Below are 27,102 nucleotides of genomic sequence, written 5' to 3' on the forward strand. Positions count from 1 at the left end.
GCTTTTAGTTAAAATAGCCAGTTGTATGCTGGGTTTTCTTTCTAACTCCACAATCTGATCCAGCTAACAAAGTGTCACTGCTAAAGAAAGGGAATTACCCCGTACTATGCCATGGCCACTAAGCCCGACAGATAGAATAACAGATTATTCCTGTACACCATATACAGAATCTCTCTTTTCTATTCACTCTAAGCCTACTATATTGTTCTGTTCTTCCCCAAAGATCGTTTTTTTGTGTTTAATAAACCTATTCTGTTCCACTTTTGTCATTATTTGCAGTACTTTTAGCCCATTTGCAATCCACTTATACGAATTTTCCATTTTCTAAAATCTGTTGCTGGAAAGGCGCACTTGCTGTTGATGAATGTGTGTAGTCTGGAAGATTGGCTATCATTTGTCCTGGCTGTAATTCTTTACGTCTTTTTCTTTATTCTGATGATGAATTTTCTCCTTTGTTTTCCCCTCCCTCATTGTATCCTAGTTGGTCTTTTGTTGAAATGCAAAACATGATAACACTTTGTACTGCATGTATTATCGGGGAAATGTGTTTTACTAAACTGCACTGAATCACTGTAACCACGTTGTTCCTACATCAATGCGTGAAGTACTAAAAGAAGAACTAAAGTCATAGTACTTGCCTCTTCTCCAACAGTCTGATATCCACAATGTCAAAATTATGTAGTTCCTTCGTGTAATTTATTTGTGGCAAATCAGAAACAATTAAAAAGATTAGTAGTTTTGATGTTACTCTAATTTTTTTTTTAGATTAGCATGTTTAATTCGACTCATTGGCCCTGAATGTATTGAATCCAGAGGCAGCCAGTCAACTAGCATTTTCAAATGAGGTCACCAATGGTCACCAATGGGAAACTATGTATTCTTTTCACTACAGTAGCCTTTTAAAGGTGGGGACAAGTCTATTAGGATTAATATAAAATTTTGCACTTTGCAAATGTAAGCAGTAGCAGTCCCATCTGCATGAAGATCACAGGGTAATTGCAACAACTCTACAATTCTATTCCCCAAAACTAACAGATCAGGGAAGGTGCAACCTCAGATTTTTTTAGCTGAATTTAAAGAATAATAAAATAAGGAGCTAGAACTATACAATAAATGCTAAGATTCTTGAATCAGGAAGGCTGGCAACTCAGATACTTTTAAATAAAAGTACTTTATTTGTTACATGGGTACACAGGTACGGGATATATGTTTGACACGATTCAGCTATGGAGCCTTCATCAAAACACAGGCATCTTTGCTTTGATGAAGGCTCCATAGCCGAAACGCGTCAACATATAGCATGTTCCCTGTGTACCCATGTAACAAATAAAGTACTTTTATTTAAGAGCATCCGAGTTGCCAACCTTCCTGATTCAAGAATTTTACCTATGGGACCTGAACGCCCTGACTAGAGCACTGGATTACAGTTCAAGGACTTCCACATTAGCAGTAGAGCTGGGATAACAATTTGTTTTCTCAGTAAATACTAAGCATTTTGCCTGTAAACTTAGCAATTTTCCACATGGTATGACAAGTATAGGCATTCATTTACAAGAATTTTTCTGATATACAAATGCAGGCAAACTAAGAATTCAGGTTCTCTGCTACTATGGGTTTGAGGCCATATGTACAGGCTCGAGATTCTGTTCCTAGGAAATGTATGCGCAGATTCGTGCAGGGGAGTTTTTTTTTATCAAAATGCATTGCATGGGTTTCTGACTGTGGGTAGTGAATTAATAATCTAAAAAGGCCAATAAGGGAATTTTAAATAAGTCCCCACCCACCAGTGTGTTAGTAGCTACCTTCAGAAAAGCTGACAAACTACATATGGAGAGTTCAATTACAAAACTTTAACTCTCATTGCTATTTTTTTGGGGCAATCAACCCGTTTGCTGCCCTTTTTTTCTATTTGTTACTTTTTGTCTTTCATTTAATATTTTTTTTTGTTTTTTTATATTTATTTCAGGTACTTATATAGCACTGTCAATTTACACAGTGCTTTACATATATATTGTACATTCACATCAGTCCCTACCTTCAAGGAAATTACAGTTGAAGGTGTTGGGATTTATTTGTTATTTGTGCTCCACTTTAGCTGCTGTCATGTCCATAACAAAGTCTCTTTTTTCAGCAAAAATAAAAATAAATAGTTTTTTGTTTCAGAAATAATATTTGAGGGGTTTCATTTCTTTTTTTTTTTATTGTATGTTTATTTCTTTTAAGTTTTGGGTGCTTAAATCACAGCACTCACTTATAGTTTGTCAGGTTGAAAAAAGACACAAATCCATCTGGCTCAACCAATAAAAAACAAAAAACAGTAAAGAAAACCCAGCCATACAATCCGATATACACAATTCGCAGTTGATCCAGAGGAAGGCGAAAACCCCCAGCAAAGCATGATCCAATTTGCTACTGCAGGGGAAAAAATCCTTCCTGATCCCCAGAGAGGCAATCAGATATTCCCTGGATCAACTTTACCTATAAATATTAGTACCCACTTATATTATGTACACCTAGGAAAGAATTTAGGCCTTTTTTAAAGCAATCTAGTGAGTTGGCCAGAACCACCTCTGGAGGGAGTCTATTCCACATTTTCACAGCTCCAACGGTGAAGAAACCTTTCCCTATTTGGAGACACAATCTCTTTTCCTCTAGACATAAAGAGTGCCCCCTTGTCCTCTGTGTTGACCTTAAAGTGAATAACTCAACACCAAGTTCGCTATATGGACCCCTTATGTATTTATACATGTTGATCATATCCCCCTGTAATCCCCACTTGTTACTCAAGTATCTGTTCTTGGAACTGCCTTTGTTTGCAGTGTGACTTTAACCCCTCACATTATAATACTCACATTATATTGCTCGCATTCACTGCTCTCTTCTATCCCTATGGATAAAATAAAAGTTAGGCATACACTGGTTAGGCATATTATTCCTGATTGAACCTTTGCTGCTGCTGGCCAATTTTACACAGCTGTATGCTCTGTAGGATTTGCATGCTTGCATAAAGCACCAGTCTGCCTCTAGTAAATCTGGGCCTAGCCTTGCATTATTTCAAGTCTCATCATTTTAGTATAAAAACACCTGTCTGTACTCTTTTTTTCTAGTACATTTTGACCAATATCCTACCGCTGGCCAATTTTACAAGTATCTCTTACTTCTCAATTAGAAATGACAGAAATTGGCTAGCAGCAGGAGAGTATTGCAACAGAAAGAATAGAGAATTTCAATTTAAAATGAATCATATGGGTTACCGCTGCTTCATTGTAAGCCAAGTTAATTGTAAAAAAATATCAGTTACACAGCAAGTATATGCTGTGAGTGTACACAATCGCTAATATTGTCTGTAAAAAATTACACTGTTCTGTAACACCATGTATAGTTTAAAGCACTCCCCCAAACATGTTTTTTAAGGGTTTTCGTGTATTTTCAATGTTGCCCTCAAAACCATACAAAGAGACCCTCTCTCGCTGTACAGTATATATTTTTTGCATTGGTACATGTGATCAGTGGTCAGTAATGTCATGGGCATCCCCATCCCTTTGTGTACATCATCTGAAGGGCAGCGATTCCTCAACCCACAGCTCATTAGCCCAAGGATAACCATTTCCTTTTAAGTTCAGATCCAAACCCTATTTGGAAAAACAGAAACTCCCCCTTAATCACAATGAATAAAGATCCAGCAAGTTTACTTATGTAGCACTACTCCCTTGGGAGCTGCTGGTTACGGATTCCCCTGGGTTACCTATAGCAACGACTTGACAATATAGTATATTCTAAGTGCTTGGCTCAGTCAGAAAACAGTCCAGGGGTTTTGGTTTTTGTTGTTTTATTTGAGAACCGGGATGGGAGAAGGGATGAGTGGGATACTTCAACTGAATAAATATGCACAATTGCTGGGACTTCTGGTTAACAGTGGATGCGGCAAGGCCACTGCTTCACCTTGCCACTATAGTGAAGAAGAATTAAATGAACTGTACTGCACTGTGAATCACTCTTCAGGGTCCTACTTGGCACCCCCTTTGTCCCTATTCTTTAGGGTTTTACATGGCACCCCCTTTACTCTGACACTCGGTGTGAACTGACCCCTTGATCCTCTGACTTCACTGGAGTGGTCCCCTTCCTGGGCAGACCCTTTGGCAAGCCCCCTGTTACTCACGGACACTGTTTTTCCCAGAAGACTCTGCCAGCAGCTCCACTGTTAGCTTTCCTGGATCCTCTGCAGCTCAGCTCCACACCTGGTTAACTAGGCCGACTGCCTAAGACCACTTTCCTCATACAGCAGGAGGAGAGAAAGCTGCCCACCTCCTCCTGGGACTCTGCTTCCCACCAAAGACGCCCTGTCCCATGTCCCTTTGGCTTTTATGAGCAATCCCAGGATGCACTGCCATTGTGCCTTCCCACTGGGATTCTCACAAAAGCCTATGTGTCACTGGCTGGGTTTCCTCCACTGTCCAACAGGTTCCCCTATTTGATACAGTAGGGACACTCCCTCAGACCCAGTGAATCACACATGGGAACATGCAACAGGCAAAACAGGCAAGATCAGGCTCCCCTGATAAGCAGATGGAGCATATTATGTTTTTTTTCCTAGCACCTATCTAAGAGGGTGCTACACTTGGTATCACAGTGGTGAAAAACCTAGTGGCAAAACTACAATAAAACATATTGCTACAATATTATCATTGCCCTTTCTATTTGGTTAATACGTGATTTTTTGTTTGTATACAGCAATGAGCTGCTTCATTTTAAGGCAAACCTGTGCTTTGCCTATTAAGAACAAAAGGTTTGCTTTAATCCCCCAACCATCCCTAGGATATACTTACCTTTCCTTCACTCCTTCTATTATCTCAGCAGCTGCACAGAGTAGCAATGGAACAAAGAGAAGGTTAATGTATTCTGATGATGAGAGTGAAAATGAAATATTAAAGTGGATCTTTACCCATAAAAACTTAATAAAAAAAATGTTCTTTAGCAAGGAACATACATGCCATATTAATAGTTATGCTCCAGCATTAGTGTGTACTGTAAATTGCCTCCATCATTGTTCCCGTTTCTTCTTGCTGGAGGCTGCCATTTTGCTAATGCCCAGAGCCCCTGAACAGCAGTAAATCATAAAGCAGAACTAATCTCCTTTGATTTAACAGTTTCAAAAAACAGCTACATTCCTGGAATTCCGGGATTAATAACTGTCACATTTGCTTGTGTCCATGCCCAGAAGCTGTTTAGCAGGGAATGAGGCGCCCGCACCGGAAGTGACGAGCGGGGCTGGTGCAGGCGCATTGATTCCTGGGAGCGATGACGTCCAGCTCCCAGGAATCAATGCAAAGAGGAAGTGACGGCGCGGGCCGCTGCCGCACAGGGAGGAAGTGTAAGAAAGGTGAGTATATTTTCTTCAATAACAAGGTAAGTAAACAAAAAAAAAAAAATCGTAACTATCTATTTGTTTTTCAGGTGACCAAGAGCAAGAGGATGGCCCAAAGTCAATGATGTTGATTTTGTGGCCGGAACTCCGCTTTAATATTATAGAGAAGGGCCCTTTTAATATATCCCTTTGTGGATTATTTTTTTCTGTTTGTCTTACTATCCATAGTTTATCCATTGAGATAACTATTCATTATAGCTGGTTCAAAGTTAGTATGTGCCATTTAAATGTAACACTTAATTTGCCAATAGGAAGACATCCCATTGGATAATGGGGGAATGATTAAAGTATAACTAAAGGCAAAACTTATTTTAGTTTTGGATAGAGTGGAGAGGGATTAGAACACCTATTAGGTTTTTATTGCTGTCTGTGCCCCGGTTCGAGAGATTCACCCTCTCTATTTGTCCTGTTTACCATTATCTTTGAAAGTGAAAGTAAAAGAGAATTCCACATTTTGGGTTGTCCCCAGAAAATGAATAGAGGAGAAATCTTCCAACGGGGACACTAGTTCTGGTGAGCTGGGGGTCCCCAAGGAATTCCCTTAACCACTTTAAGACCGGGCCTGTTTTTGACACTTGGTGTTTACAAGCTAAAATCCGTTTATTTTTTGCTAGAAAACTACTTAGAACCCCCAAACATTCTATGTTTTTTTTAGCAGAGACTCTTGAGTATAAAATGGAGATAGTTGCAATATTTTTTATCAAACCCTATTTGTGCAGCGGTCTTCCAAATGCAATTTTTTAAAATTAAAAAAAAAAAAAAATTGAATTAAAAAATAAGAGAACAGTAAAGTTAGCCAAATTTTTTTCCATAATGTGAAAGATAATGTTACGCCGAGTAAATAGATACCCAACATGTCATGCTTCAAAATTGCGCACGCTCGTGGATTGGCGACAAACTTTGGTACTTAAAAATCCCCATAGACCACACTTTAAAATTTTTTACAGGTTACCAGCTTAGATTTAACCACTTTAAGACCGGAAGATTTTGCTGCTTAATGACCAGGCCCTATTTTGTGATTCGGCACTGCGTGACTTTAACGGACAATTGCGCGGTCGTGCAATGCTCTACCCAATCAAAATGGACGTCCTTTTTTCCCCACAAATAGAGCTTTCTTTTGGTAGCATTTGATCACCTGTGCAATTTTTATTTTTTGCGCTATAAACAAAAAAAGAGCGACAATTTTGAAAAAAAAAAATACAATATTTCTCACATTCTGCTATATAACATTTCCAAAAAAAAATGTAAAAATCTAAATTTTTTACCATTTTAGGTCAATTTGTTTTCTGCTACATATTTTTGGTAAAAAAAATCACAATAAGCGTATTTTGATTGGTTTGCGCAAAAGTTATTGCATTTACTAACTACGGGAAAGATTTATGTCATTTTTATTTATTTTTATTTTTTTTGTTTACTAGCAATGGCTGCGATCTGCGATTTTTTGCAGGACTGCGACATTGCGGTGGATAGATCGGACCCCTAACTGACATTTTTGACACTTTTGGGTGTACCAGTGACATTACTACAGTAATCAGTGCTAAAAATATGCACTGTTACTGTAATAATGCAATTGGCAGGGAAGGGGTTAACACTATGGGTGATCAAGTGGTTAAATGTAAGCCTAGGGGAGTGATTCTAACTGTGGGGGGGTTGGGCTTGTGAGATGACCATAGAGACATGCAATCCTATATAGCAGGATTGCATGGTCTCTGTGATCATCTCAGGGAGAAGGACAGGCGGCTGTGTTTACATCAGCCGTCCGTCCTTCTCTGTCAGCGGGGGTAGATCGCGAGTAGCCGGCGGCCATTGGAGCTGCTTGACACTCGTGCCAGCTGGGAGCACGCCGCGGGGGGCGAGAGCACGCCGGCGGTGGCGCGCACTCGCCCCCTAGCTCCTCCCAGGCGAGCGCTGTACATGTTCGAGACTTTGCCTGAGAGAGCCAGCCTGCCGCAGTACATCTGTGGCGGCTGGTCGTTATGTGGTTAATGAGGAAGTCTAGGGCTCAAATTATTGCTCTCGCTCTAACGATCGCGGCGATACCTCACATGTGTGGTTTGAACACCGTTTACATATGTGGGGGGGGACTTCCATATGTGTTTGCTTCTGCGTGCGAGCTAACAGGGACAGGGCGCTTAATTTTTTTTTTTTCCTATTGATTTTATTTATTATTTTTTATTTTTACACAGTTTTTAAAAAAAAAAAAATTTTATCATTTTTATTCCTATTACAAGGAATGAAAACATCCCTTGTAATAGAAATAGGCATGACAGGACCTCTTTATTGTGAGATCTGGGGTCAAATAGACCTCAGACCTCACAACTACACTAAAAAATAAAAAATAAAAACGTAACAAAAAATCGGCCCTTTAAACCAGTTGCTATGCAAAGACGTTTGACGTCGCTCCGGTCCTCCAAGACCAGAGAGTCGAGTGAGGCCCATCTTGCCTTCACTCGACTTCCTGTCTCTAAGGATTCAGGATCAGATCGTTTTCCCCACTGTCAGCCGGTCCGGTAAGCTGGGAAAGCGACTGTGACGCGGCAGGAGAGGGGTGCACCTCTCCTGCCTCACCGTAAGGGTGATCCCGCAGCAAATCTGCTGCTGGGACCACCCTTACCTGAAAGCCTATCGCCCCTCGTTTTAAAAAAATTATTTAAACATTTTTTTAAAAATTATTATTAAAAAATAACCCCTGGTATTCAGCGTTTTTGATCTGTAATATATAGCTACACCTGACATAAAACGCATCCTCCTTTCTCGGAAACCTATTTAGCCTAATAAACAACCTATACACTAATACCTTAAAGTGATCGTAAAGTCTCGTTTTTTTTGCGATTCCCTCTAGAACACGTATGTCAAACACAAGGCCCGCGGGCCGAATGCGGCCCTTCAGGCCATTTCATGTGGCCCTCACACCTCTCCTGTGGCTACCCCCTCATCTCTGTCCCCACGTTGTCAGCATTCGGCAGCAGAGAGGAGGATAGAACTTCTCATACAGATTCTGTACCTCTCTGTTCAGCTGCAGAACCACTTAATCTCTGCTTCCCCTGGTCTTAGCATTCAGCAAACTCCAGCCCTCCTTTGGTCCTCCTCCTGACCCTACATTTACTGCTTCCCAGCTCCATCCCTAGCTTCTTCCAGTTAGCAGCACAAGGTAAAGGGGGTGCTCTGTGATGTAAGGAAAGATGGGGGACTTTTGATAGTGGGGGGCTCTTGACATCTGATGTAAGGGGGAGTGGGGTGCTCTGGACTTACAGATACAACTGGCCCTTTGAGGGCAACCATAATGCTGATGTGGCCCGCGGTGAAATTGAATTTGACACCCCCTGCTCTAGAACCTAACCAAACCTCCAATAATAGTCTCATGTTGTGTAGCATGATGCTCACATTCTTATATTTTTAAATGGCTACATACGGTAAATTATTCTATTTCTTCACGTACGTTACACAACACCAACTATTCAGTAAGGGGAAATATTCTTGGGAATAGTGGTAAGGTCTGATTACTCAGCTTCCACTGTTTAAATGTCAGTTATTTTCTCCCGTCTCTCCTTCTTTGAGGGGAGTTGGGATTTGACTGGGATATATTCAGGTGTGATAAATGGAACTCCTCTTGAATCTAAAGACAATTATTTCTGTTATAGCGGCCTTCTGTTTGTTAGCACAGCTATGTGTGCACTTTCAGATATACTGTGTTTACCCCGTGTAGGGTTCTGGTATTTCTTCACAATTATATATTTCTGTATTTTTTTCTTGGAAAACAATAAAAACGATTGCAATAGAAAAAAGATTGTCAATGTGCGGACAGCTCCACAATATACTTGAGCTAAATAAACATTTTGTAACTTAAATCAGTTATATAATCTGAATCAGTTTTTAGGAATGGTCCAGTATCACCTGTAAGTCAGATTTATCCAATAACTAGTGTTTGTGACAATGTAGTAACGCGGATTTCATGTTACCGGAGTTAGTTGAGTGATTTCTAGTATTATGGGCTACCACATTATGATTGTTCTGCTAATTTATTGCTTCTCTTCTCCTGAATGGGGAGCAGATATCCAGGAAGGGTTTTACCACCAAGTGGTCCTCAGAGAGGTCAGCAAGGACAGGCAAGGGGATATTTTGAAGTACGCTGCACTGCTTAGACAATGATGCAGAGAGATTATGTATTTGCAAGCACACTACACTACTGGGTTGATGAGGAAAGTGGTATTTCTCTATCGCTCATTGACAGACGTAGTCTTCTTGATTCTCAAGAGCTGGGTTATGTTGTCTCCGCAGGAGTAGGACTAGGCAGAAAGACAAAACGTTCTGGCTCCACCTTAGGGGCAGTCCCTGAGGGTATATCCTCCCTCTCTCTGCTACAGGGAATCAGTTTTTTTCTGTCTAGTAACAGGCGTTATCCGTTTGAGGAAACCCTCATTAAGAAATGGACAGAACCACCTGTGGTGGATTCACCAATTGCTATTGAATAAAGCCACGGTTATTCCTCTAGAAGACGCTCTTTTAAAGATCCAGTGGATCGCAAGATAGAAGCTATGTCTCACACCATGTTTTCCTTGATTGGATCAGCTTTCAGACCTATAATAGCTATTGGTCTGGTTTCGCAGGCTGTAACTGAATGGACCAAGTGGTTACGCCGGGACTTAGAAGAGGTCCCTCAGGCGGTATCAGATTTGTTGGAACAAATGATACAGGGGTTACAGTTTGTGTGTGATGCGGCGTTAGACGCCACTCCATTATTGGCGCGAGCATCAGTCTCAGCAGTGGTTCTCAGGCGTACACTGTGGCTAAAAGGTTGGTTAGCCGACCAAGGTTCCAAAAAAGCATTGGCTAATATCCCCTTTTTAGGAGAGCGTCTATTTGGAGCCAACTTAGATGAGATCATTAAGGATCTCACGGGTGGAAAGAGCACCTTTTTACCGCAAAATTTTAAAGGTAAAGGAACTTGTCAAAGACGAGGGCCTTCTTTTTCTGCTCACAAGAGGTTTTTTCGTCCCGCGGGTGAAAAAATTAAGTCCTCCAAAGCTCCTGCAGGAGGCGTCAGGGGTCGTTGGTCGGGCAAGCAAAAGCCCGCCCCCTCCAGACCTAAAGATAAACCGTCCAAAGCCTGAAGGTGCGCCCCCACCCATAACTGGGGTGGGGGGACGTCTTCGCCGGTTCCCAGATCCATGGCTTTCCAGAATCCCGGACAAATGGGTTTGCGAAGTCATAAGGTCAGGGTACAAGATCGAGTTTCGATCTCTCCCACCGGCGCGATTCTTCCCTTCCAATATCCGACTATCCCCGGATCGTTTAGAAGATCTGCGGAGAGCAGTCACAGATTTACTACAACAAGGAGTGGTAGTCCACGTTCCTTGGACAGAACGGTTTCAAGGGTTTTATTCAAACCTATTTACAATACCCAGGAAAGAGGGCAAAGTGCGTCCAATTCTGGACTTAAGGGCACTCAATTCTTTTGTCAACATAAGAAGATTCAGAATGGAGTCCATTCGCACAGTAGCAGCCTTCCTGCATCCAGGGGATGTCCTAGCGTCCATAGACATCAAGGACGCATATCTTCACATTCCCATTTTCGCAGGACATCAGCGGTTTCTACGCTTTTCCGTAGAAGAGAACCACTATCAGTTTGTGGCGTTACCTTTCGGTCTCGCCACGGCTCCGCGGGTCTTCACGAAGGTGTTGGCCCCAATGTTGGCACTTCTGCGCCAAAGAGGCATATCGATCCTTGGTTACCTAGACGATCTTCTGCTTCATGCAGAGTCTCCTCAGACCTTGCTACAAAACATAGAAATTACTATGATTTCTTTACAGGAATTCGGGTGGCTGGTGAACCAGCAAAAGTCATTTCTGGTTCCCACCCAGAGGCTCGAATATCTGGGTCTAATTCTAGACACAGTCAGGACAAGAGTTTTTCTTCCGGTAGGGAAACTCCGAAAGATTCAATCAGCAGTCCAGTTGTTACTGTCCAACAGCTGGTCTTCCCTTCGGACTTGCATGAGGGTTCTGGGGTTGATGGTGGCTTCGTTCGAAGCAGTCCCATTTGCCCAGTCCCATACCCGAATTCTTCAGCAAGAGATTCTTCTCAGATGGAATCGGAATCCGGAATCCCTGGACAATCAGATCCGATTGAGCAAACAGACCAGAGAGTCTCTGGTCTGGTGGCTTCGGTCTCCGATGCTCAGCCAGGGAAAGTCATTTCTGCCAATATATTGGACGACAGTGACCACGGATGCCAGTCTATCCGGATGGGGAGGAATTCTCGGTCAGTTATCTGTCCAGGGACTTTGGTCCCCGGAAGAATCCAGGTTACCGATAAATGTATTGGAACTGAGAGCGATCAGACTTTGTCTGATTCACTGGACCGAGCAGCTCCAGGGCAGCCCGGTTCGGATCCAGTCGGACAATGCCACGGCCGTGGCTTATGTCAATCACCAGGGGGGCACCAAGAGTGTCCGAGCGGCCAAAGAAGTGGCTTGCATTCTTCGCTGGGCGGAACGATTTGTTCCAGCAATCTCTGCGGTGTTCATTCCGGGGGTGGAGAATTGGCAGGCAGATTATCTCAGCCGTCAGACTCTGGATCAGGGGGAATGGTCCCTCCATCCAGACGTTTTCCACCAGTTGTGCCTACGGTGGGGCACCCCGGATGTGGATCTGTTGGCATCACGATTCAACAGGAAAGTTCAGAGATTCGTGGCTCGCTCCCGCGATCCTCTAGCAGAAACCGCAGACGCACTGATCGCCCCGTGGGGGCAATACCAGCTAATGTATGCCTTCCCTCCTTTCGCGTTACTGCCAAGACTTCTTCGCAGGATAGAGGAGGAAGGAATTCCAGTAATTCTGGTAGCTCCGGACTGGCCTCGTCGAGCTTGGTGCGCCGACGTGGTCAGACTGGTGGCGGACGTCCCGTGGAGACTTCCTCTCAGGGAGGACCTACTGTCTCAGGGACCGATCTTCCATCCTGCTTTACGATCGCTGGCTTTAATGGCCTGGCTATTGAGACCCAGGTGCTGAAGGACAAAGGTTTGTCAGCTTCAGTTATTCCTACTCTAGTTAAACAAGGAAAGCGACTTCCAGAAAGATTTATCATCGCACATGGAAGTCCTACATTGCATGGTGTGAACCTTTGGGGTTCCGTCCTCGGTCTTATTCGATTAGTCGAATATTAGCTTTTCTGCAACAAGGGGTTGAGCAGAAACTGGCCTTGAGTACTATCAAGGGTCAGGTCTCAGCATTAGCTATCTTCTTTCAGAAGCCTTTGGCTACTCATTCCTTGGTGCGGAATTTCATCCAGGGGGTGCGACATCTGGCTCCGCCAGTGCACGCGCCGTTACCCCCCTGGGATCTTAATTTAGTGTTGTCGGTTCTTCAGAAACCTCCCTTTGAAGATATTAGGGAGATTCCTCTACCTACGTTGTCCCAGAAGGTGGCCTTCTTGGTGGCTATTACTTCTGCACGCAGGGTGTCAGAACTGGCCGCATTATCTTGTCGTTCACCATATCTGGTGGTTCATAGAGATAAGGTGGTTCTTCGTCCGAATCCATCCTTCCTACCAAAAGTGGTTTCAGAATTTCATCTGAATGAAGAAATTGTGTTACCTTCCCTGTGTCCTAAGCCCAGTCATCCTCGGGAGTTTGCTTTACACTCCTTGGATGTGGTCCGGGCGATTAGGGTATACTTGAAAACGACAGACTCGTTTCGCAAGACGGATTCACTTTTTGTGATCCCAGGTGGACCCAAAAAGGGGTTGCCTGCATCTGCCGCGACCATTTCCAGATGGATCAGACAGACGGTAGTACAGGCTTATTCTATTAAGGGTCGGGAGCCCCCGTTCCCTGTTAAGGCGCACTCCACTCGGGCGCTTAGTGCGTCATGGGCCTTTCGCCATCAGGCGTCAGTGGTCCAGGTGTGCAAGGCGGCTACCTGGTCGTCGGTGCATACCTTTACAAAACATTATAAAGTTGATGTAATGGCATCGTCTGATGCCTTGTTTGGCCGCAAGGTTTTGCAGGCCGCAATTTGAGGAGACCAGTGGTCTACCTCGAGGGTTTTTTCCGTTGGAAATTTTTCTTTTAGTCTCATTCTTTGTTTATAATGAGCCTTTAAAACTTCTAGTTTGGCACCGGTTGGGCCTTCTAGATTGGATTTAATTTTGTCAATCCCACCCCTCATTTGTGGCACTGCTTCTGGATGTCCCAGCTCTTGAGAATCAAGAAGACTACGTCTGTCAATAGAGAAAAATGGATTTTTGTAAGATCTTACCGTAAAATCCTTTTCTCTTAAGCTCATTGACAGACGTAGTACCCGCCCCTCTATCATTGAGTTGGGTTGGGTTAAATTCTCTGTTACTGCTTTAGAACAGAACTGATTCCCTGATTCCCTGTAGCAGAGAGAGGGAGGATATACCCTCAGGGACTGCCCCTAAGGTGGAGCCAGAACGTTTTGTCTTTCTGCCTAGTCCTACTCCTGCGGAGACAACATAACCCAGCTCTTGAGAATCAAGAAGACTACGTCTGTCAATGAGCTTAAGAGAAAAGTATTTTACGGTAAGATCTTACAAAAATCCATTTTTCTAGAGACATTGGAGACATTCTAGAGCAGGGTTTCTCAACCAGGGTTCCTCCTGAGGTTGCTAGGGGTTCCTTGAGTAAAGGGCAATTTCTGACTCTCAGATAAGTTCCCAGTGACACCATTGTTCCTTTTAGCTATCTGTAAGGGGGTAATTCTTCCCAATGATGACAAGAGTAAGCAGAGATGTATAAAGTACTAGAGACCCAGACTTGAGTAAAAGTACAAGTGCTCTATCAAAAAAGTGACTTGAGTAGAAGTTGAAGTGCTCTTTAGGCACCACACTTAAGTAGAAGTACTAAAGTATTCAACATTTTTTGTACTTAAGTATTGCAAGTAGTTTTTTTTTTAATTTACTACTCAAGTACTGAAAGTAAAAGTACAAGTATTGTGTTATGTAGTTATTAAAGAAAGTATTCAAAAGGCCTGGGCCCCACTGCCATTTTAGATCCCCCTTAGAGCAGGCCAGGGTCCCCCTCCCATTATAGATCCCACTTAGAGCAGGCCAGGGTCCCCCTACCATTATAGAGCCCACTTAGAGCAGGCCAGGGTCCCCCTCCCATTATAGATTACCCTTAGAGCAGGCCAGGGTCCCCCTCCCATTATAGATCCCCCTTAGAGCAGGCCAGGGTCCCCCTCCCATTATAGATTCCCCTTAGAGCAGGCCAGGGTCCCCCTCCCATTATAGATTCCCCTTAGAGCAGGCCAGGGTCCCCCTCCCATTATAGATTCTCCTTAGAGCGGGCCAGGGCCCCCCTCCCATTATAGAGCTCCCTTAAAGCGGGCCAGGGTCCCCTTCCTATTATAGATTCCCCTTAGAGCAGGCCAGGGTCTCCCTCCCATTATAGATTCTCCTTAGAGCAGGCCAGGGCCCCCCTCCCATTATAGAGCTCCCTTAAAGCGGGCCAGGGTCCCCTTCCCATTATAGATCCCCCTTAGAGCAGGCCAGGGTCCCCCTCCCATTATAGATTCCCCTTAGAGCAGGCCAGGGTCCCCCTCCCATTATAGATTCCCCTTAGAGCAGGCCAGGGTCCCCCTCCCATTATAGATTCTCCTTAGAGCAGGCCAGGGCCCCCCTCCCATTATAGAGCTACCTTAAAGCGGGCCAGGGTCCCCTTCCTATTATAGATTCCCCTTAGAGCAGGCCAGTGTCCCCCTCCCATTATAGATTCCCCTTAGAGCAGGCCAGGGCCCCCTCCCATTATAGAGCCCCCTTAGAGCAGGCCAGGGTCCCCCTCCCATTAGAGATCCCCCTTAGAGTAGGGCAGGCCAGGGCAGGTCCCTCCCCCCATAGAATAGATCCGATCCCCTTAGTGAGTGACTTGACTTCAAGACAGTTCTTACTTCTCCTACCTTAGGCTGTCTCGAGTCCTCCAGCCTCTCTCTCCACAGTCCCCAGTCCAGTCCCCCCTGCTGAAAGAAGAATATATTCCTACCTCCATCCAGTTCTCCTGCGCTGGGCGGCCGCACTGCACAGTGCCCAGAGACAGTCTAGTAGTCTAGACTCTAGTAACTCACAGTCCCTCCCCCAGCCAGGGCCCAGAGAAATCACTCCGCAGGCAGGTGTCTCTTCTCTCTCGCCACCACCACTTCACTTGAGACCTGAGCGGGAGCCGAGCCGAGGGAGGGCAGAGGCAGTGAGGCTCTGCCCCTGAGCCATCGCATCGGGTTAGGGATTGGTCGTGACTTGTGAGTCTCAGAGACTGTGAGACTCAAGTAAAAAAAGTCAGCGGCGGTGCGGATTTGGAATGGAATGATTTGTAACATTTTTATAATTGTAACGAGTAACGATGAAGCACATAAAAGAAACTATCGGAGTAAAAGTATTAAACTCATCGAAAATATGTACTGAAGTAAAAGTGGAAGTAGGAGAAAAAAAATTATACTCTAGTAAAGTACAGATACCACCTTTTAGTACTTAAGTACAGTAGTGAAGTAGTTCTACTTCGTTACTATATAGCTCTGAGAGTAAGGAGCATTCTTCCCACTGACTGTCACACTAATGTGTCATGAGTTGTAGATTTTTAATTTCTAGCAGGGATTCCCGGAGACCAGAGATTTATTTCAATGGTTCCTCTGTGTTGAAAAGGTTGCGAAAGACTGTTCTAGATACTAAAGGTCAATAGTCTGTTCACTTTGCAAGGGAATTTTCCCATAGCTTAGTGCAGTGTTTCTCAACCTTTTTTTCAGTCGAGGCAACCTTTACAATTATGGGCAATCTCAAGGCTTTGGTCTTTGATAACGCCCTGGTAGGTGGGGTGAAATGCATTGACGTATTTCCGGTTGCGGTAGAACCAGTGATGTCACTTCCTGGTATCCGTGGAACGCACGCCATCGGCGTTCCCGGAAGTAGTCTGTATCGGTCGGCGGTACCGATTCTTCTTTACATACGTTGCTATTTTAAAATCTCTGTAAATAGTACTATTAAACAGGCAAAAAATTTGGGGGAGCATACCCATGTATTTCCAAAGCTGCTGCAGCTATGAACCAAAAGACATGTATATTAAAAAAGAATAGCGCGCAAATGCAAAAGAAATTACTACCAAATCTGAAGAGAGTCCATAAATAAAAATGGGGGTTTGGTCCCACCATATGGCCATATCGTGCTCAAGCCCACTACTGCGTCAAAGTACCCCATTATCAGTGGGTCCTACACTATCCATGAAAAAGAGATGAATCCAGCCCTTCTAACCCTTGGAGATAACACTCCTTGCTGGGGAAGATGTGCAAATGCACTACAGTAGTGCATTTGCACATCTTCCCCAGCAAGGAGTGTTATCTCCAAGGGTTAGAAGGGCTGGATTCATCTCTTTTTCATGGATAGTGTAGGACCCACTGATAATGGGGTACTTTGACGCAGTAGTGGGCTTGAGCACGATATGGCCATATGGTGGGACCAAACCCCCATTTTTATTTATGGACTCTCTTCAGATTTGGTAGTAAATAGTACTATTGTGGGGGAATAAAATATTATCATTATGGACTTATGTGAATTATTAATTCCTTTTGAGCTGCCCAGAGAAATTATCAATAAGGGGTCACAGTGACAGAGTGCCAGCCTAGAGGAGATCTCCTTTGGATTTGTCTCAGTCTCAAGCCTGTTTGACCCTTAGTTGAGGGTCCATCGCTTCCGGTGAGTAGGGTTCCAGAAGTGGATTGAGACACTCTGCACTGGTTGTTGTTTGGAGCACCCCAGCACATTCGTTTGCAGCACTAAGAGCACTTTTTTTCATTAACTATATCTGCATTTTTTCAGAGTATTGCACTATTTATTGAACATATCAATTTCAAGCACTAGCGCACTTTCTAATCATATATATTTTTATATTCTTCATAACACCAATTTATTCATTTGAGAGTTATTGCTATTGTCTTTTTTGCAATTGCTGTCTTTTTGTTAGTGATTTTTGTCTGAGTTTTTTACTTGGTGAACAGCAGCTGCATTATTTATTTACACGTATATCTTAGTCACTAATATTTATATCCGTATTTACTTAGCGTGGGTTTTAATTATTTATATAATCTCAAGGCACCCTCTAAAATTATGTGACACCAGCGCTGACAGAGAGAGGCAGGGGAGAATCAAACAAGAATGCTGTGCAGATGACCGACATCCTCCTTATCAACTGATGATGTAATTTGTTGTTAGGACACCGGCGGCTAGAAGGTCGCAATTGTGCACAATGAAATCCCGTGGCTCTATGTAACTAAAATGCAAGCTTGATCCACCCTCTGGCTTGTATACAATTTTTGGGCAATTTTTAGGCATTTTGCCAAGGCACCCCTGAAGAAACCTCAAGGCACCCCAGGCAAAAAGGCTGACTTAGTGAATGTGGTGAAAATTCACTTTGCAAAGTGAAAATTAATTTAGCCAGTCACTTTCAAACCAAAACATTTTTTTTCCACACAATTTGATGATGAAAATCATCAGAGATTCACCTAATTTACTAAGTTAAAGGAAAATTCCCCTTGCAAAGTGATCAGCTTATTTGCCTTTATTAAATCAGCCCCATTCTGCCGCTGAGCTGGGGAGGACAATAATATTCTTGAGATAGATATTTTCCCGGAATACTATTTTGTTAGAATGGGGACAGTGGTAAGCAAAATAGAGGCAATAGGACATTTCTAAGGATGCTGTAGGGAGCATGGGGCAACTTGGTGTGCTGGTGTGCTGCTGTGCTGCTGAGTCATAATAGGGGGACTTACAATTTTCCAAATACATGTGCTGCTGAGTCAGGGATGATGTGGTTCTAAGTTGGAAACAAAGGACATAAAAATTTCTAGATACAGTGTGTTGCTAAATCCCAGATGGACATTTACATTGACTTTTGTGGTGTTGAGCTGGCAATGTGGACTGTAAGTTTTGCAAAGGCGTGCTAAATTTGGGGTGGGAACACAGATTTCTACGTACAGTGCGCTTCTGACCCAGGAGTGGAAGCACAATGCCATTTCTGGCAATACTGTAGTGCTGATTCTTGGATAGATATCAGTTCTTGTCTAGGGTAAAAACATGCAGCTTTAAGAACAGTTACTTTTAAAATAGTCAATTACAATGATTTTATTGGGATTTTACTCTCTCAAAGTTAACTTCCTTTTGTTTTCCTTTAGGAATGTTGCTTTTAAATACAATAAGTGTGCATTTAGATCACCAGCTCCTGGAACTACCAAATAAGGTCTTTTGTAGAAACAAGCTTGTACAATTTCCAGAAGAAGCACAGCTTTTAGTACAGTGATTACAGTACAATAGTTTGTTAGCTGTTGAGCCAGCAGTACATTTTTTCTAAGCAAACCTGTATTTTTTTCTGTATAACAAGAGAACTTGTCAGAAGTACTAAAGGATTCTGGATTTTATCCCTTAGGGAGCTGGAAACATAGCACTCTATGTTTGCATGCTCAATATCTCCTTTGCATTGGCTACCTTTCTTCTGGGTCTGTGTTCCCAATTGTTTAAACCTTGTGCTCTAAGTGATCCTGCTTTACCACCCAAATGTATGTCTAATACCATAATGCTTTTTTGCCGCACCACTTCCTAGGTCTTGCCATTATTGGTTTGTCTATGTGTCGGTCTAGTGTCCCTCTATGATCATTCTCCTTCTTTCCTAGTCTCTCCTTCTTCCATGCATGTCCCCTATTATTCTATCTGTAATTATTATCCTCCTCTTCCATCCATGCCAACTGTCTTTTCATCTTTGATTATTCTCCTTCGCTTCTATACGTGTCCATGGTCCTTCCAGCTATGATCAATCTCCTTCTTTTCCATACATGGATGTTCTCGTGTCCTGTCATTCTTTTCCATTATCTCTCTACCTTTGATCATTCTATTTCAACTCCTTCCAATATCATGCTCCTTCCTTCTGTAATAATTCTCTTCCACCTCCATCTATGTCCATTTTCCTCCCTAGTCCCTCTCTATGTCTATGACCTCTTTCTTTTTCTCCATTAGCATCCTTCTCTGCTTTAATCTTTGCACATACTCCTTCCCGTTGTGATCAATTTTCTTCACTTCCCTCTTATACCAATCAAGTAAAAACACATGAGAACATAAAACAAACTATATTCATTTCTCTTCCAATACATTTTTATTAAGTTTTAAATATAAGTACAGTAAGTACTATGTAATCAGAAAGTAATATAAAATTGAATTGAGACTATATGTGGTTATTAGAGATGGGCAGAACAACCTCCTGTTCAGTTCGTGGCAGAACTTTCGAACATTGCAAACGTTCGGAACCGAATAACAAACTCCATTGAAGTCTATGGAATTTAAAAAAAATCAAAAGTGTCCATTTTGAAGGCTTATATGCAAGTATTTGGGCATACAATGGTTATGGGGGTCCAGGTACTGTCCTGGGGGACATGTATCAATAAAAAAAAATGTGTAAAAAATATAATTTTTAAATGAGCAGTGATTTACTGATGCCTAAAGTGAAACCATAAAAATGAGAAATAACAATAAAAAATCCTTTAAATATAGTGCCTGGGTGTCCCCCTAGTCTGCCTGTAATGTGGCACCTCTGTACTGTGTAAAGAACCTGCTGCAGAAATAATTACATTTATAAACATTTTTCATTCAAGCTTTCTTTATTTTATAAACAACGGCTTGGGGAGCCAGTTTGTATGATAACAGGCCACAATTTTGTGCACTATAAGACCGGAGATTTTTTGGATAAATTCTGGTGTCTTTTTCGCAGACTTTGGAGAGAAGTGGGCTTTGAATGTTGGTGGTGCCTTCATACCATAATCCATTAGGGGTACTGTTGATGAAACCTGAATGGTGGGAGGTTAAATGCCTTGTTAGGCATATGGTACCCAAATGGCTGGTGTTTTTGCTACCCTTGATGTGAGTGAGGCAAAGTTTGCAAATTGCAACAGTGCGCTCAGCTGCACATGTGCTAAAAAAGGCCCATCCAGCTGAGCTGAGCCTCATAAACTGGGACAGCTCCACAATCTGGTGGAATAGGGTGTCTGCTTTCTACTCTTTCATATAGTCTGCCTTTTTGGGGTTGTACCTCACCTTCACTTTCCTCCTCTGCTCTCTCTGGCAACCAAGTCGCGTCAGTGGCCTCCTCATGATCATGCCCTCCATCCTCATTATCACTGGAGACACCTTGGCAATATGCTGCGACTGTACAATTTGTTGTTTACCAGTTTAAGGTGGTTGAGATAAAGTTTGTAATTTGCAACAGTGCAATCACCTGCACATGTGCTAAAAAAAGCCCAAACATCAAAGCTGTGGGAAGTTGGCAGGGAGATAACAGCTCCACAATGTGATGGAATAGGGTGGCTACTCTCTACTCTTGCATAATGGCTGCCTCTTTGGGCTTGTGCCTCACCCTTACTTTACTCCTCTGCTCTATCCGGCACCCAAGTCACATCAGTGACCTCATCATCATTCCCTCCATCCTCTTTATCACTGGAGACAACTTGGCAATACGCTGCGGCTGGGGGAACATGACTGCCAATTTGTTGTTTACCAGTGTTCTCCCCTCTCTGTAGGCTCATGTTCCTACCTTCCTCAACCTCAGAACCAAGATTTGAATCAAATAATGGCTGTGCATCATCAAGGAGCAAGTGGCTGATGCTGTATTCAAATAACTTGACTGACTCCTCCATGCCTGATGCTGGTGCTATGGCAGGAGTAGCTGTGGACAAGGAGGTAGAATAAGCCACTCTGGCAGCTGCAGTGGACTGCGCAGTAGTCTCTGCTTGGGTGACGAAGGATGAGGAGGTTAAGTAAGCCAGTCCACCACCTCCTCTGCATGCTGTGGCTGGATAGCGCAGGAAACATCACTAAACAGAGGAAATTATGTCCTGCCTGAGGACTGACCACGTCCACCTTTACTGACTAGGCAGTTTTTTCCTGCCTAGTCAGGAGTAAGGACCTAGCTTCTTGCTGTGATCTCTGGTCCTGGCACATTTTTCTTTTTTTTCTTTAAATGGAATTTTATTTATTTTATTGTTTTTTCTTCTACAATCAAGTTGTTCCTGTGAGAACTACAATCAACTGCCGGATGGGGTGATGTACTGGATATCCTAGATCCTTACAGTTGTCCCAGTCTGGCCAGCGAGCGTGCGCAGACCTCAGCTCCGCGCTAGGTCATGGTCCCAATGGAGGGACTGACCTGCAAATGGGACACCTCGTGGGGACACACACGACCTGGCAGCAGGCGGATTCGCAGCATTCCTCTGGGCCACAGCACCCCCCGTGCTGAGATGGGGAGGGGATCTGTTCAGAGTGAACCCCACCTGGCTCCCAAGGTACGGTGAGGACGGTGGGTCTGTGTTCCCAATTGTGTAAACCTTGTGCTCTAAGTGATCCTGCTTTACCACCCAAATGTATGTCTAATACCATAATGCTATTTTGCCGCACCACTTCCTAGGTCTTGCCATTATTGGTTTGTCTATGTGTCGGTCTAGTGTCCCTCTAAGATCATTCTCCTTCTTTCCTAGTCTCTCCTTCTTCCATGCATGTCCCCTATTCTTCTATCTGTAAATATTATCCTCCTCTTCCATCCATGCCAACTGTCTTTTCATCTTTGATTGTTCTCCTTTGGTTCTATCCATGTCCATTGTCCTTCCAGCTATGATCAACCTCCTTCTTTTCCATACATGGATGTTCTCGTGTCCTGTCATTCTTTTCCATTCTCTCTCTCCCGCTGATCATTCTATCTCAACTCCTTCCAATATCATGCTCCTTCCCTCTGTAATAATTCTCTTCCACTTCCATCTATGCCCATTTTCCTCCCTAGTCCTTCTCTATGTCTATGACCTGTTTCTTTTTCTCCATTAGCATCCTTCTCTGCTTTAATCTTTGCACATACTCCTTCCCGTATGTAAAGAACCGGCTGCAGCAATAATTACATTTATAAAGCCTTTATAAAACCTGAATGGTGGGAGGTTAAATGCCTTGTTAAGCATGTGGTACCCAAATGGCTGGTGTTTTTGCTACCGTTGATGTGATTGAGGCAACGTTTGCAAATTGCAACAGTGTGATCGGCTGCACATGTGCTAAAAAAGGCCCATCCAGCTGAGCTGAGCCTCACAAACTGGGACAGCTCCACAATCTGGTGGAATAGGGTGTCTGCTTTCTACTCTTTCATATAGTCTGCCTTTTTGGGGTTGTACCTCACCTTCACTTTCCTCCTCTGCTCTCTCTGGCAACCAAGTCGCGTCAGTGGCCTCCTCATGATCATGCCCTCCATCCTCATTATCACTGGAGACACCTTGGCAATATGCTGCGACTGTACAATTTGTTGTTTACCAGTTTAAGGTGGTTGAGATAAAGTTTGTAATTTGCAACAGTGCAATCACCTGCACATGTGCTAAAAAAAGCCCAAACATCAAAGCTGTGGGAAGTTGGCAGGGAGATAACAGCTCCACAATGTGATGGAATAGGGTGGCTACTCTCTACTCTTGCATAATGGCTGCCTCTTTGGGCTTGTGCCTCACCCTTACTTTACTCCTCTGCTCTATCCGGCACCCAAGTCACATCAGTGACCTCATCATCATTCCCTCCATCCTCTTTATCACTGGAGACAACTTGGCAATACGCTGCGGCTGGGGGAACATGACTGCCAATTTGTTGTTTACCAGTGTTCTCCCCTCTCTGTAGGCTCATGTTCCTACCTTCCTCAACCTCAGAACCAAGATTTGAATCAAATAATGGCTGTGCATCATCAAGGAGCAAGTGGCTGATGCTGTATTCAAATAACTTGACTGACTCCTCCATGCCTGATGCTGGTGCTATGGCAGGAGTAGCTGTGGACAAGGAGGTAGAATAAGCCACTCTGGCAGCTGCAGTGGACTGCGCAGTAGTCTCTGCTTGGGTGACGAAGGATGAGGAGGTTAAGTAAGCCAGTCCACCACCTCCTCTGCATGCTGTGGCTGGATAGCGCAGGAAACATCACTAAACAGAGGAAATTATGTCCTGCCTGAGGACTGACCATGTCCACCTTTACCTGCTGTGGACACATACATTGCTGGTGCTCTCACAGTGCCATTGGAACATCTGGCTCTCCTTGTTGGCCTCCCACATGTGATGAAGGGGGGGCACTTATTAACAAAATGTAATAAAGATGTGAAAATGTGTACTTGGATGCATGTTAATCAAAGGAAAGTGGTGTTTAGTGCACTTTAACTTGAGTACTCACTACACAGACACACTCCACCGACACACTGCAATATACTGCAGTAAAACTGCACTGACGCACTGCACTATACTGTAGTAAACGTTCACTAACGCACTGAAATATAATGCACTACAATATACTGCGTTAAACGTGCACCTACACATTGAAATATACTGCGTTAAACGTGTACTAACACACTGCAATATACTGCAGTAAACGTGCAGTAATGCACTGAAATATACTATGTTAAATGTGCACTAATGCACTGAAATATTATGTGTTAAACATGCAGTAACGCACTGGAATATACTGCGTTAAACATGAACCAACGCACTGAAATATACTGTGTTAAACATGCAGTACCGCACCGAAACATATTGTAGGAAACCTGCCCTGACAAAGAAAACTGACACTAAAGTAAAAATGAATGGTCAAACTACACTCACACTGCACTATCACTAAATTCACACTAAACTGATATTCTAAACTGGCAATAAATTTACAATAGCACACTATAGCACAATAACCCAATAGTAGCACTGAACATAGCCCTGTTCTATCTCTCTCTGTGCCAATATCAAACTGCAAATGGCCGCTATACAGAGAATATTTTTTTAGTGTGTGGTGGGACTAAGAGCAATGAGCCATGATTGGGCACAGTCATCATTACTTTCTCCATTCATGACTCTGACAGTGCTCTGTGCCCTGATTGGGCAAAGCTTTCATTGCTTCATCCAAACAGGGCTTCCAATGCACTGTGTGGTGGAGCAGTGCATTGTGGTCATTCAGCAGGCCAAACAAACTGTCAAACGCCCCAACAATTTGTGTGTTTGGCGAACGGGCGAACAGCCAATGTTCGGCCTGAACTCATGCTCGGGCCGAACCATTCGCTCCAACTCTAGTAGTTATTATTATTATACAGGATTTAAATAGCACCAACAGTTTGAGCAGGGCATTATGTGGTTTTTCTCATGTTCTAAACTTAGAAAGGGTATACCGTCTGTGAAGTGGAGGACTTTGGTATGAGGAAGCCATGCTCCAGGCTGCAGTGTTGTATAACATAGGAGACATTAGACTTGGAAGTAAAAGGGAAAGTGAAAAGAGTGTGTGGTAGTAAAGGTAGAAGGTGGAGGGAAGGCTTCAAAACCCCCTGATTGTTCCTCTCTATATTGGTATTCTAAAAAGAAGTTAGCAAATTATATACTATTACACATTACACACTAACAAAGCAACGGAACATAAAATATTGTACCCATTCCCCAAATAACTCTGTTCATGGATAGGCAAATATTAGCTGGTTGTAACCTAAAAAAAAGGAGAATATGGTTTAAAAATGAGCAGCTGTTCAATTCTCTGTAAAATCGTTGCCTTTTTCCTTGCAATGGCTTTCATTTTCTACAATATTGCTTCCATGTCAACACTTTGAAAGCTTGCATTGCATCATGAGAATGCAAATTTTTCCTGGCCTAGACATACCAGCTATAGGTCTAGAGTGAAGTGGATGGAAGCAGAGGCAATGGCCTTAGGAAGAGGCATGGCCACACACTAGGACAAAAATACAATCTTGTCTACATTTCCTAGCTGAGTCATGATGCCTCTATAAAAATGTATTTGATTTTACAGCAACTTTATTTCAAAGACAATTATTGTAGGTATAAATCAGAGGCGTAACTAGAGCCTTCAGGGCCCCGATGCAAGAAACCATGAAGGGCCCCCCCAGATCCCTGGCCGGGGCCCTTCCCTTCAAGCCCAGGGCTCTTCCCACTAATCCTGGGGCTCTTAATTCTCGTTGCATGGCCTTTTATTACGGTCCCGCAGCAGGATCCTTTCACAAGTTCTGCAGTGGGCTCCCTTCCTGCAATCTTGGGGCCTCCCCACAGTGGTGCAATGCCAGGGCCCGGTCGCAAGTGTGACTTTTGCAATCCTGGAAGTTCACCCACTGGTTTGCTACTGGGCCCCCTGGAGCATGGGGCCCGGTAGCAATCGCAACCCCTGCAACCCCTGTAGTTACGCCCCTGGTATAAATGTTGCATTCTATAATTCCTTTTTAATAATGTCATTATCATGGGTCAACTGAAATTTTTTACCCATATCCTTAATACCATTTTCCAAATTGATACTAACAGGTTCATCATTGGAGCTTTATCAAAGGAAAACTCAGCAATGCTGTTACTTTGACATCCTTCTTTCATATATCAAATTAGTTTTCTTGTTTTATTGATGTTAGATTCCATCCCATGCCTGGCAGTGAAAATGTCAAAGTGTTTCCTTCTTTTTCTTTGGCACAGATAGTTGCTACAATAATGGCGATAACAGGAATTGTCATGATGGCGTATGCAGATGGTTTCCATGGTGACTCAATTATTGGAGTGGCTCTGGCTGTTGGATCAGCCTCAGCATCCGCACTTTACAAAGTAAGAAAGAAAAGAATGTATCTGTTTATGTTCATATATATATAAAATTGTTATTTTAGTTTATGCAGGTGTCTTAAATATGTGAGCCACAATAATTTAAGTTTGTAACTTTAACTTTCATAGTCCCACCAACCTTGTACCTCCTTAGGTTAGTCTAATATCCAGTTATCTCCAGAGCGACTGCTGTGATTTTGATAGTACAGCTCCTCAGCTTATTCTATCCTGCGTTCTCAAAGCCCCCAGCACTTAATTAGCACAGACCTGCAAGTCACCAATACAGACCCATGCCTCTTAGACCTATGTCAGCCAAAATCACGAAATTCAACCAACATTGTCCTGTGGAGTTGTACATTTTTGGCATGAAAACAGTAATAAGTCACTGCTTCTTCTCTAACAACTAAGTTTTAGAATTATTTCAAGCATTGAAAAATCAATTTTCACTATGGTTATTGAAAGCTGAATTTTAGTGATTCTGCCACTGATAATGTGTTGCCAGCAACAGAATGTGGCTCGTCCCAGTGCTTGTGCTGTACTGCCAAAGAATCCAACATTTTCATTTAGGACTAATAAAGCAATGAAGGCTGCCAGTGACAACGTTTTACTTTTGAAAACGCTGTTTTTTTGACTGTCCTGCTGACCCTTTTGCTCTGATGCACTAAGAAACTGAGTTTACAATGCATTTAAGGATATCCGTCGTTCCTGATTTGCATACTTATCTCTGTTCAGTAAAGATCTGTATAGCAACCTGTCAGCTAACATTTTCAGATAGAGGTCTACAGTGATACCTTTAATATTTTTCTCTCTCTCTAAAATTCTATTCTACCCTTAATGTTTACTGTAAATATATCTGTGCTTTGAAATAATCTGTAGTTCCCTACTGATTCATTCAGCTATGAGGAGTGAATGCAAAGCCCTGTGTAAGCTACAAGTCACCAGAGTCATATCTTGCACAGGGCTATAGACTCCCCATGAGACAACGCTGATTGGCCCTAGACTGTCACACTGAGTGAGTCATATGCTCTTCCATACCCAAAAATAATGGGTATTTCTTTTAGCTCTCTGCACTGAA

The 27,102-nt window shown here is 43.1% G+C and overlaps 1 protein-coding gene across 5 annotated transcripts in view; it reads left to right on the forward strand.

The window, feature by feature from the left end:
* The window catches only part of SLC35F4 (solute carrier family 35 member F4), a 393,851-nt gene that overhangs the window by 353,236 nt on the left and 13,513 nt on the right, over positions 1-27,102 (forward strand). For all 5 annotated transcript variants that reach the window (XM_082275045.1, XM_082275047.1, XM_082275046.1 and 2 more), the window contains one exon: positions 25,908-26,033. In XM_082275045.1, coding sequence (XP_082131171.1) covers positions 25,908-26,033 — 126 coding nt within the window. The remainder of the gene's footprint in view (positions 1-25,907; positions 26,034-27,102) is intronic.

The sequence above is a fragment of the Pelophylax lessonae genome (assembly GCF_965119305.1).
Source record: "Pelophylax lessonae genome assembly, chromosome: 13".
Taxonomy (NCBI): domain Eukaryota; kingdom Metazoa; phylum Chordata; class Amphibia; order Anura; family Ranidae; genus Pelophylax; species Pelophylax lessonae.